At 53.3% G+C, this 18,071-nt stretch overlaps 2 protein-coding genes across 2 annotated transcripts; both read right to left on the reverse strand.

Annotated features, from left to right (window-relative positions):
- Positions 1-301: 301 nt before the first annotated feature.
- Positions 302-13,421, reverse strand: V2A60_007403 (dynein heavy chain, N-terminal region 1-domain-containing protein; the record flags this gene model as incomplete). The annotated part of the gene is made up of 2 exons (XM_083258687.1): positions 302-13,044; positions 13,127-13,421. 2 exons carry the CDS (start codon positions 13,419-13,421, stop codon positions 302-304), a joined length of 13,038 nt encoding a protein of 4,345 aa, XP_083114813.1.
- A 1,374-nt stretch (positions 13,422-14,795) lies between these two features.
- On the reverse strand, positions 14,796-16,986 carry V2A60_007404 (uncharacterized protein; the record flags this gene model as incomplete). The annotated part of the gene is made up of 2 exons (XM_083258688.1): positions 14,796-15,211; positions 15,270-16,986. The coding sequence occupies 2 exons, from the start codon at positions 16,984-16,986 to the stop codon at positions 14,796-14,798; spliced, it is 2,133 nt and encodes a 710-aa protein (XP_083114814.1).
- Between the last annotated feature and the right edge of the window lie 1,085 nt (positions 16,987-18,071).

Below are 18,071 nucleotides of genomic sequence, written 5' to 3' on the forward strand. Positions count from 1 at the left end.
ACCCGATCTTCCCCACTCACTCACTCACTCACTCACTCGCTCACTCGCTCGCTCACTCACTCTATTCCTTTTTTCTTCAATTATACATATATTCATCGCCCTCTTCACTACACACCTAGATTGCAGAAAACAACATCAATCGTCCCTTGATTACTGGTTTCCTCAATATGAACATGGTCAAATATATCTATTGATTCCGTAAACTCATCTCAAAAGTGACAAAAAAAACACCCACTATTACAATTTCATACACAATAATCATACGCTTCCTTCTCTCTTCCATTCTCCTCGGGGGTATCACTCATGCGTCAGCCATCAGCTGCTCTCCCTCATCCAATATCTCCGTCACGCTCCTCACATTCTCAACCAAGCTGCGTCCCAACCCGCCCAGCAGCAGCTTCTCCGCGTTGGCCGGCAAGCCCAGGTACGTTGGCGGCTCGCGCTCTGGCAAGTTGTGCACCCACCCCACAAACTCTTGCAGGCTCGTCCCCGACGGCACCGTCAGCCCCCCGTCCGGCCCCTCCACCAGCTTGTGGTCCACGTCGTACGCCGTCGGCGTCAGCATTTGGTGCACCAGCTGCCGCAGCAGGCCAAAGTCGCCCTCGTCATCCACCTTGCCGCCATACGTCTCCGTCACCAGGTACCGTATCATATCCCAGGGAATGTTCTGCGGCGCAATGTTGGTACGGTTACCCGCCACAGTGTCCAGCCAAGTGTCCACGATAAAGGCGGAGCACTCGTAGTCGCTGTCGTTGAACTCCCAGAAGCCCTTCCAGCCAAGCGTCGGCGCATATCGCAGCCTCTCCTGCACCACCGCGTGCAGGAACGAGATGAGCAGGTACAGCCGCGCTCTCTCCACGGGGCTCTTGGTAGCCCGCGTCGACAAAGACGACATCGAGTCCTTCATGTTGGCGCGGACACCTGCAGGCTGCTCGTACATGAGTACCCGCGACGCCCGCAGCAGGTTGACAGGGATCTTGGGACTCGATTCCATCGACAGGAACAGGCGGAACTCCTTGTGCGGGTTCAGCGATTCCATGCGCTTCTCTAGACTCTGCAACCACGTCGGCGCCAGGTGAACGTTCTTGACAAGAACCCACGATCCCGTCTCGGCCGCGCTCGTAATGGCCTTGTCCGCGCTCGCCAGTCCTTCGTTGGAACCCATGGCAATGTTGGTGCACTTGACCTTGACTCTCTCCACCAGGTTATCCACCTTGTAGCTCGCATCGAAACCAGGCGTAGAGACGAGAGCGACAGGTAGCGTCGCAGACACTTGCACCGCCGTGTCCTTGAGATCTTCCACGATATCAAACGTTTCCGCTCCAAACACTTGCACCACGAAGCGCTCAGCAGCAGGCACGAAACGATCCATTCGGAAGCACTTGACGAGCAACAGCGCAAGCAGCGCCTGGTCCATGGCATTGGCATCGTCGCTCCAAATCTTCGGCACGGCATTCTCTCCAAGCTCCTCGGTGAAGAACTTGTCCCAAGCGGACGCTTCCACGCCGTCGAGGAGCTCCTTCAGAGCGCCCATCTTTTTCGCTTCGATAAAGGCCTCGTCTCGTGCGTCAGGATTGGAAGACAGATCCCGTCCTTCGAATCTTTTATCCAGCACATTGTCGAGCAGAGACTTGTCCATCTTGTACGGTGTCGCCTGCGCGAGCAAGAGAGCCAGCGCGACGCGGTCCTTTTGCAGAAGGCCGAGTGCTGTTCGTTTAAAGGTATTGACAAACAGGTCCTGAACAATGATATCTCGCCGTTCGTTGTGGTTGGTCACGTTGGCCAGATTTTGGTTGTTGTGCAGCACAGACTGGAAAATGTCCAAAAAGTACTGCAGTGAGAACTGGTAAAAGTGGTTGAGATAGTGGAGATTCTCGAGCACGGCAAAGACAGCACTGCAGGCTCGCGCAATGACGCCGTATTGCTTCGTAATCTCCTCCACTTCGGCCATGACGCCTTCCGTGTTGCTCATCTTGGCAGAAATCTCCGCCGCCTCCCTCTTGAGCGTCTCCAGAGTCTCAATAACATTGTCGTCGTCCAGAATATTACCGCGCGACTCATTGAGAGCTTGCAGAAGTTGCTTCTCGAGCTGTCGCAGATGCACCTTGAATTCGCCCTGCAGCTTGATGAGGTTGGAACGCCTCTCGTCCACATCAGGACGCTCCGACTTGAGCACATCATTGAGCGACTGCGTCTGCAAACTGCTTTGCGTGACGGTGAAGTTGACAAACGTTGTGCGACTGCAAATATCTGGAGCAAAAGTGGCCGACGGATCTCTTGTGGAGAGATATAGCTTGAAGGCTGGCGAGAAATCAATCTCTTGCTTGCCGAGCTGAATAAGGACACGGCCGCCCGTACGTTGGTATTCCTTGTTGAGAACGTGGTTCAAGATGGGATCGAGATGCTCAGCGTCCTGGATCAGAATTGGGTTGCCGAAACGAAGCGAGGATTCCAGCTGCTTCGTAAACGTGTCATCCAGGAAGCTTGTCACGGTCAAGCGACGATCCTTGCATTCCTTCTGCAGGAATTCTGTGACTCGGCCAGAAGGATCGATGATCAACGGGTAGCGGTTGAAGCGCTTGAGAATGATCGCGTTCTCAGTGCAAAGGTCATCTACGGGCAATGAGTTCTCTTGCCAACCCAGACGCTCATCTGCACTCGAAAGGTACTCGGTGACCGGATTGGGCGCCTTGTACTGAACACCAGAGAGGTAGAGCTGGTGCAGCCAGTCATCCATCATGGACTTTCTGAATTGCTGGTCGTACAGACCACTGTACGCGAGGAAAGCAGCAGCAACCAGGACGTCGCCGACCAATGTGCTGATTTGCGTCTCAAAAGACTTGCTGCCTTCCTCCCATCGGGTACGTTCAGAGGACAGACTATCCAGCAGGCGGACACTGCGGTCAACCTTGAACTGAACCTTGGACATTTCGGCCTTGATCGCCTGGGTCTCGCTAATGAGTGCGGCATATTCCGTCTTGTAAGTGTTGATGCTAGACTCCAGCTCCGCAATGTTGTTCTCAACAGCCTTGGCGTTGGCCTTGGTCTGCAGGGCCTGCTCCTCAAGCTGCGTAACTTCCTCCTTCAGGGGTCCTACACGATCAAGAATGTCCGAGTAGTTAACCTGCGCTGCCACCCATTGGACAAGGGGACCGCAGGCTTTGGACGCACGGTTGACCTTTTCAAAAGTAAATTCGGGGATGGACAAGAATTCGTTACGCATCTTGTTTCGCAGCGCCTTGGTCATTTGCTTCGCATTGTCAAACATGAGAATGCTTGCGATAAAGTCGTCCTTGCGCACAATGGCCTGGACAGCCTTCCAGTCATTGATCCTGTGACCAAGCAGCGTGCAGACAGCATCCAAAGCAAGTCTGACACCCTGCGGGGGGTTGCCCATGGATCGGACTTCAGTCAGGTGCTGACGTTTGATGTTGCTGACACTGGCCCTGGCCTCCTCCACGGCCGGTTCAGCCTTGTCAAGATCCTCCAACACAACCTTCTTTCGCGAGGCTACTTCGGCCTCCTGCTTTTCCAAGGAAGCTTGAATCTCCAATGAAGTGTTCTTTCTCTGTTCTGCCTCGCGCTGGTCAGCAACCATGCGCTGCAGCTTCTCGTTTGCCTCGGCATCCTTTTGCTCAAGTTGCGCCTTCTTTTCGGCCAGACTGACTCGAAGGTCGCGCACCTTGTCGACAGTGTCTCTTAACTTCTCGAGACCGACGTTCAAGTGCCGCTGCTGCTCCTCAAGATCCTCACGCTTCTCCGTGTAGAGCTTGACATATTGGCCCACAAAGTCTAGAAAGTGGCGTGGGGTGAGGAATGTGACCTTCTTCTGTTGCTTGTACAGCTTCTCATTGTATCGCGCGAGCGAATAGTGGATATGCACCATAGAGTTAACGATGGTCTCACGATGGGAAGGTGGCAGGTTGAGACCGCGATATGCAACGGGCACAGTATCAGGCGCGGACCAGTTGCTCTTATCGAGATCAATAGACTGTGTGAGTTCGTGGCCGACCTGGAACAGGGCCTGGTCGGACCAGTCTCCAAACCAGTTCAGCACGCAACGGTTAAACAAGGCGGGACTCGTTGCAGCCTTGGATGAGAGACCATCCTCGGGCGGGTTCATGGTAAAGACAACGTGCAGGTTATTGACAATCTGCTGAGTGAACCACTTATACAATTCTTCCGGTGAGTCCAGATGCAAGTTCTGGCGTTGTGCGCCTTCTTTGCAAGCCGTCATGAGAGCAGCATATTCATCACCCTCAAACAAGCCAGGAACTTCAGCGTTAGCAAGCAAAGTATTCATGCGCTCGAGGAAACCAGAGTCCAGAACGTTGGCTTCATCCATGATAAAGCAGATCTTTTCACCCTTGCAGCCGCACCGACGCAGGACCTCACGCAAATCATCGTCAAAGTCCTCGGCAGAGTACTTGCCGTGGACCTTGATCTGGAACACCTTAAGACCATTCATCCAGGCAACAAAGCGCGAGAGTGTAGTCTTTCCGGAACCACTGACACCAATGAGAATCAGGTGACCCTGGGGCTGGCGGAATACACGGTCGATGCGCAATACATGCTCCAGCACGTCGTTGAAGAGAATAAGAGGAACGTCAACCTCTTCCTCACAGAAAGTCTTGAGGCGCGCCTTAACAAATTCTCGCAGCTGCTCGCGATCGACGGGAATGTAATTCTTTGACAGCCAATTGGAGAAGAGGATTGGTCCTCCAAGCGCCTTTTCTTCATCGATTGTGGGAAAGTATTGCAGAGCAATCTTGTGAACGGAATCTTCAGTCCACTTGCGCTCTTCCTCTGCCACGAGACGATCTTGAAATAGACGTAGAGCTTCGTGAGCCCAGATACGTACTAAGCCTTCAATGGACAGCGTTTCAAGCGGCTTGATAGCTTCGTAGACACCCCGCACCCAGCGTGTGAGTTCACGGGGACTGTAAACGTAGTGTGGTTGTATCTCGCGCGTGAAGCGTTTCTGCGACTCCAGGTAGAAGCGAACCATGGATTGCGTAAGTGGCTCGGCATAGCCACGGAGAGCGGGAATAATCTTGAGCACGGCCGAGTTGAAAGTGCCGTAAATCTGGTTCAGAGACAGCTCACCGGGGTAATCGACCATGATAAGGGGAGCGTGGCGGAGGAACCTAGCGCCCATGGGCGTTCTGCCAGCATCGGTGGGCGGGTTGCAGGCTCCAACGAACTGGATGCGATCCAGAGTAACCCATGACTTATCTGAAGTGCGCCAGAAACCATTGTGTTCGACCAACTGGCGGAGAAAGGAAATGGCTCGCTGCGTTCCATACTTGTCAGGTGCGGGCAAGTTGATTTCATCACAGAAAACAACGAGCCAGCGTCCAATCTGTGTAGGCGAGAGCATCACACCATTCAGAGTCTTCTTGTACTCGCAGTACTGCTCAAACGTCTTGATGAGGAGGTCGGGAGTAGTAGCACTAGAAAAGTTGAGGCCGACGACTTCCATATTAGGCAGCTTGCGAAGGGCGCTGAACAGCGTCATTGTTTTGCCGGAACCAGGAGGTCCACACAGCAGGAGCGGCTTGTGCTCGGCCAGCCAAGAGTACAGAACGTCTTCGTGGCGTACAGTATCGAGTGTAGGAATCACAACGTCGGTTTGAGTGATGGAGTGAGTGTTGACCTCGATAGAGGGCACTTGAGTCTGCCAGGAGCTCCACTCAGCCTTGGGCAGGTTCACGTCAAAATCGATCAGCGAGCTGGAACCATCGAGGGGCGGGGAGCCAAAGTTGGCAAAGGCACAAATCTCGTCACCGAAGGCCTTGCGGTCGTCAAGAGGGCAGTCACCGGTAAAGGCCCAAACAAGAGCAAGTAGCAGTCTCTTGGGGAGGAAGGCCTCAACCTGCTCCAACTCGAGAGGGAAGTCGGAATGCTGGCCATTGTATTCGATCATGTCGCGAACAGCCTTATTGAGAAGAGAGAACAAGGTAGTGAGAACACGAGCGACAGTGAAATCCATGATATGGTTATACTTTTCAGACTTTTCAAGGGCCTGCAGGACAAAATTATCGCCTTCGAGATAGCCCTGCAGCAGATCGGCAGCCTGGCTCTGCACAGCCAGAGTTTTTGCGGCGCTCTGGCCAGTGGCGACACTGTCTTCGTCGAGGTCCTCAAAGGGTACGTTGCGCAGCGCTTCAAGATAATTGGTGACGACCATGTTTGGCGTCACGGTTTCCTCGCTGAACCACACCATACCACAACGAGAAACCGTTGCCAGAGTAGCGTACTTTAGGGTCTCGACTTCAAACATGATGCGGACGTTGGAGGGCAGGTTCAGACGCTCACCATTGGGTAGGGTAAGAAGCTTGTTGTCATCAAGAACACTGTTCAAGTTTTCAACCCATTCAGGATCGACATCACCATCGAAGACGATCCAGTGGCGCTTGGAGTCTTCGCCGCGCAGGTTGTCGACAATCTTTCGCAAAATGCTTGTGAAGAGACCGTCAGTCCATTCGCGGGTCGTTGAGTCAAGGTTACCATAGAGAGCTTCCTTGGACATGACCTTGGAGTCGATGACATGAGAAACGCCTTCGATGCCTTCAACGCGCTGAAGAGCGTCGAGGAGCAGCCTCCAAGCAGCCGACTTTCCGCTACCAGAATTCCCGACCATCATAACACCATGGTGAATATTTTGAATTTGGTAGAGTTGGAGGACCTTGGTCATCCAAATATCGGTAACAACCAAGTGTCTTTCAGCGGCAATGGAACGGATAGCCTCCTCAAGAGCATGGAGGTTAGCTGGCACATATTGGACACCGGGGAAGCATTCGCCCTCAATGTTCGTCATGATATCGACGTCCGATTTAATTAGCTTGGGCGCAATAGTTTCGCGGACACTCTGTACAATGATTTCGGGTTCCACAAGTTCTTCCGCGCCAAGATTGCCGTCGGTGATGCGAGCACGCTTGAGACCACCGGAGCTCACCAAAACACTCTTGAGCGCACGTAGGCCGAAATCATAGTGTGCTTGTTTAGATAGCTGCTTGGAGCACATGTCGAAGAACGGAACAGCTTGCTTCGAGAGCTTCTTGGCTTGGTTGAAACCCTGGGAATACAACATCACCTCGGCAATAAGTTCCTTGTCGGGCTTGGACATTGCTACACTGCGGAAGAGCTTCTTCAAGTTGTCGGGCAGATTGGAACGGCCTGCATAGCCAGGATTCATGGTGATGAAGATGCCAGTGTTTTCATTGACGCGCAGCTGACGCCCAATAAGATCAATCTGGGCGTCATCCTTTTCGCCGCTACGCTTCAGGCCCAGCTGAATGTTCTGAATCTGCTGCGAAACCGCAGAAAGGATACGCTCTTCCAGACGGTTGAACTCGTCGAAACAGCCCCAAGCACCGACCTGGCAGATACCAAGGAAAATGCGCCCCATGGCCTGGAAGTCAAAGGTGTCATCACAGCAAAAGACGAGGGTAAATCTACCGAGCTGCACACCGAGCGCCTTCACGGATTCAGTTTTACCAGTACCGGCGGGTCCGTAAGGAGAACCACCAAGACGCTGGCAAAGAGCCTGTGTGAGGGTCAAGAAGCAGCGGTCCGTCAGAGGAGTGCGTACAAGGCGATCTGGAACACCGAGATATTCGAAGCCGTAGTTAAGCTTGGCATTGGCCATCTTGATGTGCAGGCGGTCGAGGGCAGGACCCTGAGGTGTGTAGACGTAGCGCATTTGCAGCTGCCAGAGATAGTGCGTAGGCGAATCCGCCTTCGCAGCAACGAGCTTCTCGATTACATCTCGCTGGTGGACGCACTCAGTGATCATCTGTTCACACTTCTTGCGGAGAATAACAGGCAGCTCCTCGAGAACAGTGTCCGCAAGCACACGCAGAATCTGGACCTCTCGCCCAAACAGATCCTGGAGACTCTGACCACCGTCGGCGAGGGATTCTTCAACAGCGGTCGTCCAGACAGCCTGAGCAGCAAGGACCACGATTTGACTGGGGAAAGCTTCCATATAGTCACGTAGTGCTGTGGTGTCGATGGTGCTGGATTGGAAGATTGGATTGTACTGTTCTACAGCCTCTGAAAGGAGCTCGGCGAGGCTAGTTTTCATACCACTCTCCAGCAAAGCCAGCCAGTCGTTGATGCGCGGCGTTTGTGCCAATGAGATTTCCTTCTTCAGCTTGACTACCTCGTCTTCTTTTGAGGTAAATCCGGAAATGATGGTTTCATCGTCCATAACGAGGCCAGAAAGTCCTGCAAACATCTTCTTGAAGTGTTTGGCAATACGAAGGGTGTCATTACTGTTGCCAATCATTTCAAGAAGATCTTCGTCACCGACAAAGTAGAATCGAGGGAAAGACACACGCTCCTTTTCGAGGTATTCGCCGAGGGCTTTTTGAATCTTGTTTAACATTTCAGCCAGACGCTCAAGAGACTTTTGGGCGTTGGGAATGTTAAGGACATCGAGCACGTATGGAGTCTTGTTAGCCTTCTTCATGACAGCTAAGAATTCGCTGTTGATGTTTTGGAAGCGGCCAGACTCGATGGGAAGGAGATGCTTGATATCAGCATTGCCAGTAAAGACGCCCTCGAGGTAAACCCATTGTCGCTGTACGTCAATCCAGACGTCGAAGAGGACGTGGACTCGGTTCAGCTTGTCTTCCCAAGAAACGGCTTCCTCCTCGAATTCCTTGTAATAGGGCGAGTGCTTCATCGCCTGCAGAGAGTTGAGGTTTTCACTGCACTTGGCAAATAAATCATCCCAACCACGAATCAGTCTGCATTTGTTCTGGTAGTTGACCATCTCGAGGGCATAGTTTTGCCAGGTCTCGCGGACCTGTTTGAGGAATTCTTCAAGTGCCATTTCACCCTGCGCCTGAGCAATAATATCCTTGACAATGGCTTCGGTGGCAACCAAGTTCAGGTCCCAGACATCGCCGAGCGTCATGGAGCTAGGGGAAAAGCGTTTTTGTGGCTTGATCTGCTTGTAAATTTTGTGCCAATGACGCTCTCGGATGGCATCCGACTTCAAGTCGGACAGAATAGGATTGACTTTGAGAAATCCACGGAGAATGCCCTGGACGTGTTCGAACGCAGCGTACTGACGCATTCTGCTGGGCATCTCCTTGGTGCTCTTGATGAGGTCATCCACCTTGGAGCGGATTTTACGAGGTTGCACGGCTGTCCAAAGTATGTCTCGAGTTTCATTCAAGTTGGCCCAAATTGTGGAGAGGTTGGACCAGACAGACTGGAAGTCGCGAACTTCTTCCAGCGTCGCCTCAAGTGAATCATCTGCAGCTCCAGGCAGGTCGAGAGCTTCCTTGGCCTTGATCACTTGCTGCAAATCTTCCTGGATAGCAGAAATACGAGTCTCGAAGCCGCTCAGAGTCGCGGAAGCAACATCTGGTTGGATTGTGCCAGAGACGGGCTTGTCTTCATTCCACTGGGCCACGATCTCCGCAATGCGTCCACTAACAAGCTTATCCTGGGCAATAATGTTGGCTCGCATAGCATCCGACTGCTCTTCCATTACGCGAGACTTCTTCTCAAGAATTTCCTTGAGAGCTTCCCACTGGCTGTCGATTTGCTCAATGTGTAGCCAGTCATTGGGGAAGTGATAACGCTGGCGGACGAGCGTGGACTGGCCTTGACGGAACATGTCAATCTCGGGGGCCCACAGTTTGACATTTCTCTTGCAGGTCTGGACAGCAGTAATGAACTGAACAGCCTGGGCTGTGGATGAGGTGTCAGAGCTCTGACCCTCAAGACTCTTGCGAGCTTTCTCGATGTCGGCGTTGACTTCACGCATGCGGGTTCCAAGACGACCCGCAAACTTGATGAGAATCTCCTGCTGCCATTGATCATATTTGGCGTTGACTTTTGTTTGCACTTGATCGTAATCAATGGTAAGGTGGCCGAAAGAGCGGCTGACTTCTTGGGTGTCGAATGTGGTGCGTACCTTTCGGATATCTTGCAAGCACTCCAGCCAGCGGGGCAGATGGTCGCCGAGCATGTCGTAAACTTGCTCAGACTGAAGATCCCAAAGAGACTGGAATTGTAGCCACTTATCCACGTAGGTACTGACCTCTTGCAGCTTCTTCTCGACGGAGACGTAGACGCGCTGGAGTGTATCAGCACACTCGGTAGGCAGATCGGTGAAACGAGCCTCATCCGTGATAGTAGTATTGAGGCTCATCTGGTAGCGCGTGGCCTTGATCTTGCACAGATTGCACACGATGCCGAGCCACTCGTGTAAGTGCAGAAACCAGCTAGCTCTGGCATACTCCATGGGTGGGTCGAGATAGATGACTTGGTTACGCATGGCTACTTCCAAAACAAGGCGCTTCATTGTCGGACCTGTCGGTTTAGCTTCGTCATCAGGAATAGCTCTGCGGCGAGTGTCCTCAGGAGTCTCGTCCTCAAACACGGCGATCCATGATTGAATAGCGCTGTGCAAACGATCGAGCAGGGCAGCTTGGATTTTCTTGTTGAGATCCCGCACCCAGAACTCGAGGTTGACGTATTGCTCGAGATTCAGCTGATCAACCGCAGCCTGGATGGTGTCGAGTCTCAATTGAAAGGCGGAAAGGTCGTAGTCGCATGAGGCAAGCTCCTTCAGAGCCTGTTCGACTGTAGTGTGGATATAGCTCAAAGCAACGGCTTTGGTTTGCAGCACGGAGACCGCAGCTGCGAAGCCACGAATGAACATACCGTGTTTGCTTTCCGTGCTCTTCGAAAGGCCATAGTCGTTGGTTCCAGGGAGCAGTGCTCTGGTCTGCCTCTGGTCTGTGTAGAAGAGCTCATGCGAGTTGATAAAAGACTCCCAACGCAGGGGAACGCCATCGGCAATGAGCTTGTAGACGTCGTTTCGATAGCCATTTAGCAGGACAGATTCCTCGCCCATGGTGGCGATTTGACGAAGGGTTTGAGAAAGAGTTCTTACACTCTCCATGAGACTGACAGCGTAGGGGTAGACGCGTTTGGCATCCTTGGACACAGTGGTGACAGCGTGAGGGACTGAGTAGGACTGCCAAGTTAAGTTACGAGTTTCCTTGAAGAGGGTAATGATCTGGGGGTCAAAGTTGACAGCAAGCTCCAGGATGCCACCAGCCGAGCGGACGCGGGCGATATCGAAGAGCTGGCCGGAGATGGAAATTTTGCGACGGCTAACATCTGCAAGCCAAGCCTCGTAGATGCGAGCAGTATCTAGCTTGTGCTTGAAGAGCTCGCTCTCTTCTTGAAGCTTCTGACCCTCGGCATGCAGAGTCCAGTCACGACCGAGAACAGCCTCTACCTTGCGCATGTAACCATCCAGCTGGAATTCAATCTGGCGAGCCCAAATAATGGCACCAGATACGGGAGGCAGATCACGCAGCTGCGCCATTGCGTGGGCTTCTGAGTGACCGTACTGCTGCTTGAATCTTTCATGAAGGCCGTTGATGGCCTGTTTGACATGATCCATAAGCTGGTTCTGGTACTCTTGAATAGCGCCACGAATCTTGGGCCGCACGAACAGCGCGTTGAACTTTGAAAAGACGCGGAACATCTCGTTGGCCGTCTTGGCAGTCGCGAGGCGATCACGAAGGCGCGCAATGATGGAGTTCTCTACTCGTGTCGTGCGCTCATTGTACAGGTTTTCAGCAATCACCCAACGTTCCTTGCCTTGTTCGCTGACGTCCAGGAGGTCGACATTTTGCAGTGCTTCCCAAGCTTGCTGGACCTCTTCGACGGCGTCAACGTCGCCCATTTCCTCCATCACAATGCCATTGGTGGTAGTCGTCTCCGTAGTTCCAGGGATAGTGGCATTGGGGCCAAGAACATTGACAATAGTGCGCTGGAGTTGTTCGTGGTTATCACGGAATGTACTAACATACTTGATGCGTGACTCAAGTTCTGAATGCTTCTTGTGGATCTTGATGGGGATAAACTTTTCGTTTCTGCGGCGAGTCACCTCACGAGCGACGTTGGTAAACTCCTTGACGTTGTCCTCCCAGGTTTGAAAAATTTCGTCACATGTTCGCATAATCGTTTGAAACTGCTGATAGTCGAGGTTGACGAGTTCTGTTCCGGGAAGCAATCGGTGAAGCACGTCGTTCAAATCGGCAGAGATTGCTTCGACCAGCGGCAGCGCTCTGCGGATGGGGTAAGGGCAAATTCTAAGCTTCTTGTTGAGATGGTTAAAGATTTGAGAGATGGCTTCCTGAACCTTGGAAAGGGATGTCGCAGACAGAAGCTCGTCCAGAGGAAAGTCTCGCATAAGCTGGTTGTACTTTTGCACCTTGTCCGTAGCTTCCTTGAGACCAGTATCAGCAGTGAAACTGACAGTCGCTTGGAAACGTTTGGCGTGCTTGAGAATCTCGAGTGTCAGCAGAACACCTTCGCTGCGCAGCTGCCCTTCGATGCCCTCCAAAGCGGATTCCATGGACAACCAGAAATTGACTTCCTGGCTGGCAGTGCTGAACTCCTGGTTGGTGGCCGATGAATCGTCTTTCGTCATCTTGGTGACACCCTGTATCGACTTGATCCATGTATTGACGTTAGCCTGTAGGCGGTTGTGGAACGAGCTGTCTTGAATGAGCGTGGGCGGTATGGAATCGATAGTCGGTCGGCCATGGCGAGCCTCAGCTTCTTCAAGAGCGTTCTGTACGATGGAGTGGAAAGTCAATGATATTTCGGGAATGTCGACGTTCTGCTGCAGATGGAGCAGGCTGAGCTCCAAGTCGTTGAGCCTCTTTTTGGTGACGGGGATACCGGTCTTTGCGTCGACATCGGCGCGGCCGCGCAGCCCATTGGCCGCCAGCTGGCTCTTAGTGTTTGCGTCAAAGTATGGCACCAAGGCGTGGTGCACCTGGGAATGCAGAACCTCCCATGGAGAAATGCTGGTGCCCTGTTCACCCACGGCAGCAGTAAGCGCAGCAGGTCCAGGCAAGTTGGTGATGAATATTTGGGATGTGAGGGATCGAGCAGGGTCGATGGGTTGTGGCGACTTTAGCAGGACGAGAGACGCGACAGTCGTGGCGGACGACAGGATTTCGGTCGTGAGGGTGTAGTGAAACGAAGAGGGAACTATTTTCAGATGGTGAGTCAGCTATCAGCATGGTATTTTGCGGTAAGGAAGCTCCTCGGAGCTCCCTGCTAGATTGCGTACCGGCAACGTCGCTTCCAGCATCAACGGCTGAAGACGCCGCGATATCCTTTTGGATATAGAGCACATTTTGGTTGTCGTTGGCAAACCGCGTGCATCGAGCGATCGTCTCGGCATATCGTGAGCTGCTTAGCAGGTTACCCGGCTGCTCAAGCTCTTCCTTGCTTGCGCCGAGGGCAACCTGGCAGACGGCGACGAGGTGGTCCAGCACGCGCTCCGGCTCGATGGTCGGGAAAGAGGCCGGCGACGAGAGGCCGTTGGAGGCGAGCCCCGGCGCTGGTTGTGGCGAGACCTCCATGACGGCGTATTAAAATATAAGGGTTTTGCCGCAATGAGAGGGGAGGACGGGTCGTGGAGTGACGGAGGGTGGAAAGTCTACGTCGAAGAGGAAAGCGTCAAACGGATCATATCCAGGGAAGCTTGTATCGCAGCCGATCGGTGTCGAGAATTCAAGAATGTAGCGTGCTGGTCTCTAGCACAGAAATGACGAGACTATGCAACCTTTGAGGGGAGGTCAAATTCAGAGAGTGGTTGCGTTGGCCAGCAAAGTCGGGGAGCTTGCGTTGTCAAAGAAATCTCAGGGGCGTTGTAAACGAAACGGGGGGTATCGGTGCCGCGACTAGAGGTAGGCAACGGCAAGAAAAAAGAGCAAGGAAGAACTGTAGAGTTTCCTATGCACATAGAGAGGCGTAGGGGAAGAAGGCCAGTCTGTGGTTGTCAACAATGAAGGTATTAGAAGAATTAATGTGTTTGCGCAATGCTAGGGGTGCGATGCTAGGAAATGGAGGTGTAGGTGTTGGCGCATGCTTTCCTGGGTAGGTTAGTAGGTACCTACGGGGAAACTACCAAGGTACATCCCCAGGAAAGATGATTACTCAAGACTGGGTAGTAGGCATACGATGAACAACGTACACTTAGCAAGTAATACGGTACCGAATTAGCGTGTAGCTGTACTTACTCGCCAGACCCCATTAGGCTGCGGCAAGGTACGCGACTGGTAGTGGGGGCGCGCCCTGGTTTTGTCGCGCCGTGGCATGTAAGTACTCACTCACTCAGCACCTAGGTATTGTGCACCTTAACTACCTAAGCTAGTTAAGGTATCTACTTACCTTAGCAGCAGCCTTGGGAGCTGTGGCTTGACTGTCCATGGCGGCCCAAAATTACCAAGTATAAGATGGCAACAATGGTGCGCCACATAAGGCACCGCATACATTGTCCGTCCCAGTGGTACATCACGACCTCTGCAGCCGAGTCAAGCCCGCAAATTTATGTATATAATATTCTCATTGACATATAAACTCCACAGCTTAGAAGCCTGATCCACCAGAGACAGTTTGATCAAACATTCCTCGTAGGAACTAGAACCCTATCCGGCCTGCCCAGCCGCCTCCCGTCTCTTCCCAACCATGAATTTGCAGCCTTCATCGGCGCACAATGACGGTAGAAATATGTATAATATAAAAAGTAACCCGGTCCAGTCCCAAAACTCCGCCTGGCTAACCGTAGCCGACATGACAAAAGTCAAGACAAAAAAAGCTCAATCGCATTACCGTATATCATGTAAAAACATGTTTTCGTGGTGTTTGTTCCATACAGGCCTCCTCTTCCTCCTCCCCTACTTCCTGGCTGCTTTTCGCTCGTCGACGTAGCTCCGGGCCCGATCCTTCGCAACTCAAGGTGCTACATTGCTTCCACTAGCACCTCCTTGCTCCTGTCCCGCCAACCTCTGGCGCTGAAGAATAACTCGTTCGTTGCAAATGTCGATGAACATCTCGAATTTTTCAATCAGCTGCTCCTTTTCCTTGAGTTTGGTCTTGAGCCCATCAATTTCTTTTTGTTTCTCCTCTTCCATTTTTTTCAAGTCATCGCGGGCCTTGGACAGCTCACGCCGCAAATCAGCGCGAATTCGGTCCTCAGGTGATTGTGCCGTCTTGGTATAAATCGCCGGGCGGTTTTCAGCGATTCCCGAAGCCACTTTGGTCGGGTTACGATTGATGGCAGCTCGCGCATTGTAAATGTCCCTCGGGAGGAGGTGACACTCAGGGTTTTCAGTCTGCAGAATTTGCAGTGTTTCCGGCACGCCCGCCCCTGTTGGTGCTTTACAGTTAGTACGAGTCTGTAGATGACACGGCGTTAACAAGCCTACCATTTTCTTTGAGGCGCTTGACCTCGGCGACCATCTTACTATCCAGTTTCCTGGCAGCGGGGTGGTCGGAAGGGCCTTCGCTGGGGCCATGATTGTGCGTCAGATGTTGGGGGTTGGGCCGGTAACGAATAGTCCATTGCGTACGCTGCTCGATGGCGAAGAAGCCAAAGGGGCAGTCGCACTTGCGAGAAGACGTTTTGCGCTTGCGGAATTCAGGACTGACCCGGCTCGGGGGCTTTCCGGCTCTGTCACAAACAAAGAGAACCTTTTTCAGTCCAGGTACAGTCTTCTTTGAGCGGCCAATGACGATAGCATAGCCGACAGAGGTACAGTAACGAAGAACGGCCTTTTGCACGGCTTCCAGTGTGGGATAGCTTCCACCCTCAGGCGGCGGTGACATCATGTCGCCCATGGGCTGTGACGGTACGAAAGAGGGATCGTTGCGGAGCTTGGCATCCAACGCATTGGGGTCCTCGGGTGCACCTTGGCCGTCCATCTCGAGATCCTCGACGGTGTGGTCCTCTTGCGGTTGCGGTAGCTGCGCGGGAGCAGCCTGAGGAGTAGCACGAGTCTGTTGCGCCTGTGGGGTACGACTTTTCGATTGGTGCTGCGAAGATTGCTGTTGACTCGAAGGACCAGGTTGCTGCTGCTGTTGTTGAGGTGTCGGCTGCTTCTGCGGTTGCGGCTGGGGTGTGCGTTGCTGCGGCGGAGGCTGGTTTTGGGACTGTTGCTTCTGCTGCGCTTGCTGCGCTTGCTGCTGCTGAACCTGTTGCTGTTGAGCTTGTTGTTGTTGGGCTTGCTGCTGCTGAGCGTGTTGCTGCTGTTGGGCCTGTTGTTGTTGTTGCTGCTGCTGTTGGGCATGCTGTTGTTGCTGCTGCTGTTGGGCATGCTGCTGTTGCTGCTGCTGCTGGGCTTGCTGCTGCTGTTGCTGTTGTTGTTGCTGCTGGTGCTGGTGCTGCTGCTGTTGAAGTGACTGATGGGGCTGGTGCAGTGTGTGGCTCTGATGGGTGGGATGTTGATGAGTCTGGTGGGTAGGATGCCCGGTGTGATTTTGATGGGGTTGGTGAGGCTGGTGCTGATGCGATTGCTGCGCTTGTTGAGCCTGCTGAGCTTGATGGCTTTGTTGGCTATGGTGAGCCGTCAATGGGTGGGTGGGATGGCCTGGGTGCTGGTGCTGCTGGTGCTGCTGTTGATGCTGTGGGTGCTGCTGGTGCTGGCCCTGCTGCTGGTGGCTCGGGTGCCCCGGGTGTTGTTGCTGGTGGTGAGGTTGCTGCTGATGCTGCTGCGGATGCTGTTGCTGCTGCTGTTGCTGCTGGTGATGGGAGAGGATCGTGTCGTGCTGCATTGATTGGCTAATAGAGCCTGGGAAAAGCATAGGTGGCGGATTTGGCTGGGACATTTGCTGGCGAGACGGCGCAGCGCGCTGGCGCTGGGCGGCGAGACTATTTGGAACATGAGGGTTCGGGGCGCGTGAGGGGCCATTGGGAACACTGCCATTCATCTGATTCGGATTGAAGATGTGCTGATATGCGCCCTGCTGCGGCTGCTGCGGCGTGTAGGCGTGAGACTGGTAGGGGGAGGCGGCATGCGGCGCGGGTGACTGCTTATTAGGCTGATTCGGGTGCGATGGCGGGAAGCCAGTGCTGCGACGAAGGCCAGCCTGGGGAAAATTCAAGGCGGCGTGCGCGTTGGAGCCAGATGGCCCCAGTGCCGACATTTTGCACGCAGTGTGTGTTGAGGGATGGAGATGTGTCTATGAGGGCGACCAAGTACGACGCGACGGGCCAGACTATGGCGTGGACCTAGGGTTGGACTTGTTTTTTTTTTGTGGTGGAAGCGAGCTTATGTGTCACGGAATCGGAGCTGGCAATCGATAGTGAGGGGCGGCGACCTGGCAATGTTGGGGGAGGACGAGTTAAGATCAAGATTAGAGAATAGAAAAGCCGATGATGCAATCAATCAACGACGGGTAGCAACGCGATGCAGACGATGGACTTGTCGTGCGAAAGCAGTGCTCTTCCATCCAAGGCTTTCGGGCAGACCGCGTTGGCGGGGGCAGTGTAGGGCCGGACGAGCCCACGGCAGCCAAGGAGAGAGGGATTTCGTAAACAAGCGTGGCGGGCAAACGGCGGTGCAACGAGAAACGGGCGGCGGCGGGAAGGCGAAGCGAAAAAATAAGATCGATGCCTGCCTCGAGCCAACAGAGTATTGCAAAGTCGAGAACTGAAGAGACGCCTTGGACGTCGATGTTTTTTTTTTCCTTGGGGGTGTCGATAAATTGTATGGGATGGTAGAGGCGTGGAGGTTGCAGCGTGCGCCGACAGGAGGTGTGGGCAAAGGAGGAGTGAAGAGAAAGGAAGGGAGAAGGAGAAGGGGAGGGGGGAGGGAAATGGGAAAAAAAAAGTGAGAGGGTGGTGGTGGGTGGGCGTGTGGAAGACGGGCGGACAAAGTTTGGTAGCATGTGCTTGGTAGCAGTGGGACAGGCAAGGGCCTGTAATTAATTACTTTAGGACGGAGCACTCTGTAAAATAATGGCCGTGACCCTGCCAGCCATCAGCCTATATGCCTAGGTACTAACCTACTGCCTACTAACCTACTACCTAGACTGCGCCTTGCTTTGCTGGTGCAGCATGTTTCTGGCAGCACCCAGCGGACACTGTCAGCCCAACTACAATCACTGTAATAAGGCAGTGAGGCAAGACGGATAATCAGGTTAGGTACCTTCCTTAGGTGGGAGAGGGAGCTAGATGCCAACTCAGAGGTAATAAACACGTTTGCCACTGGACAATTTCTTCTGTTTCC

Source organism: Cordyceps javanica, chromosome 5 (assembly GCF_051103115.1).
Source record: "Cordyceps javanica chromosome 5, complete sequence".
Classification (NCBI taxonomy): domain Eukaryota; kingdom Fungi; phylum Ascomycota; class Sordariomycetes; order Hypocreales; family Cordycipitaceae; genus Cordyceps; species Cordyceps javanica.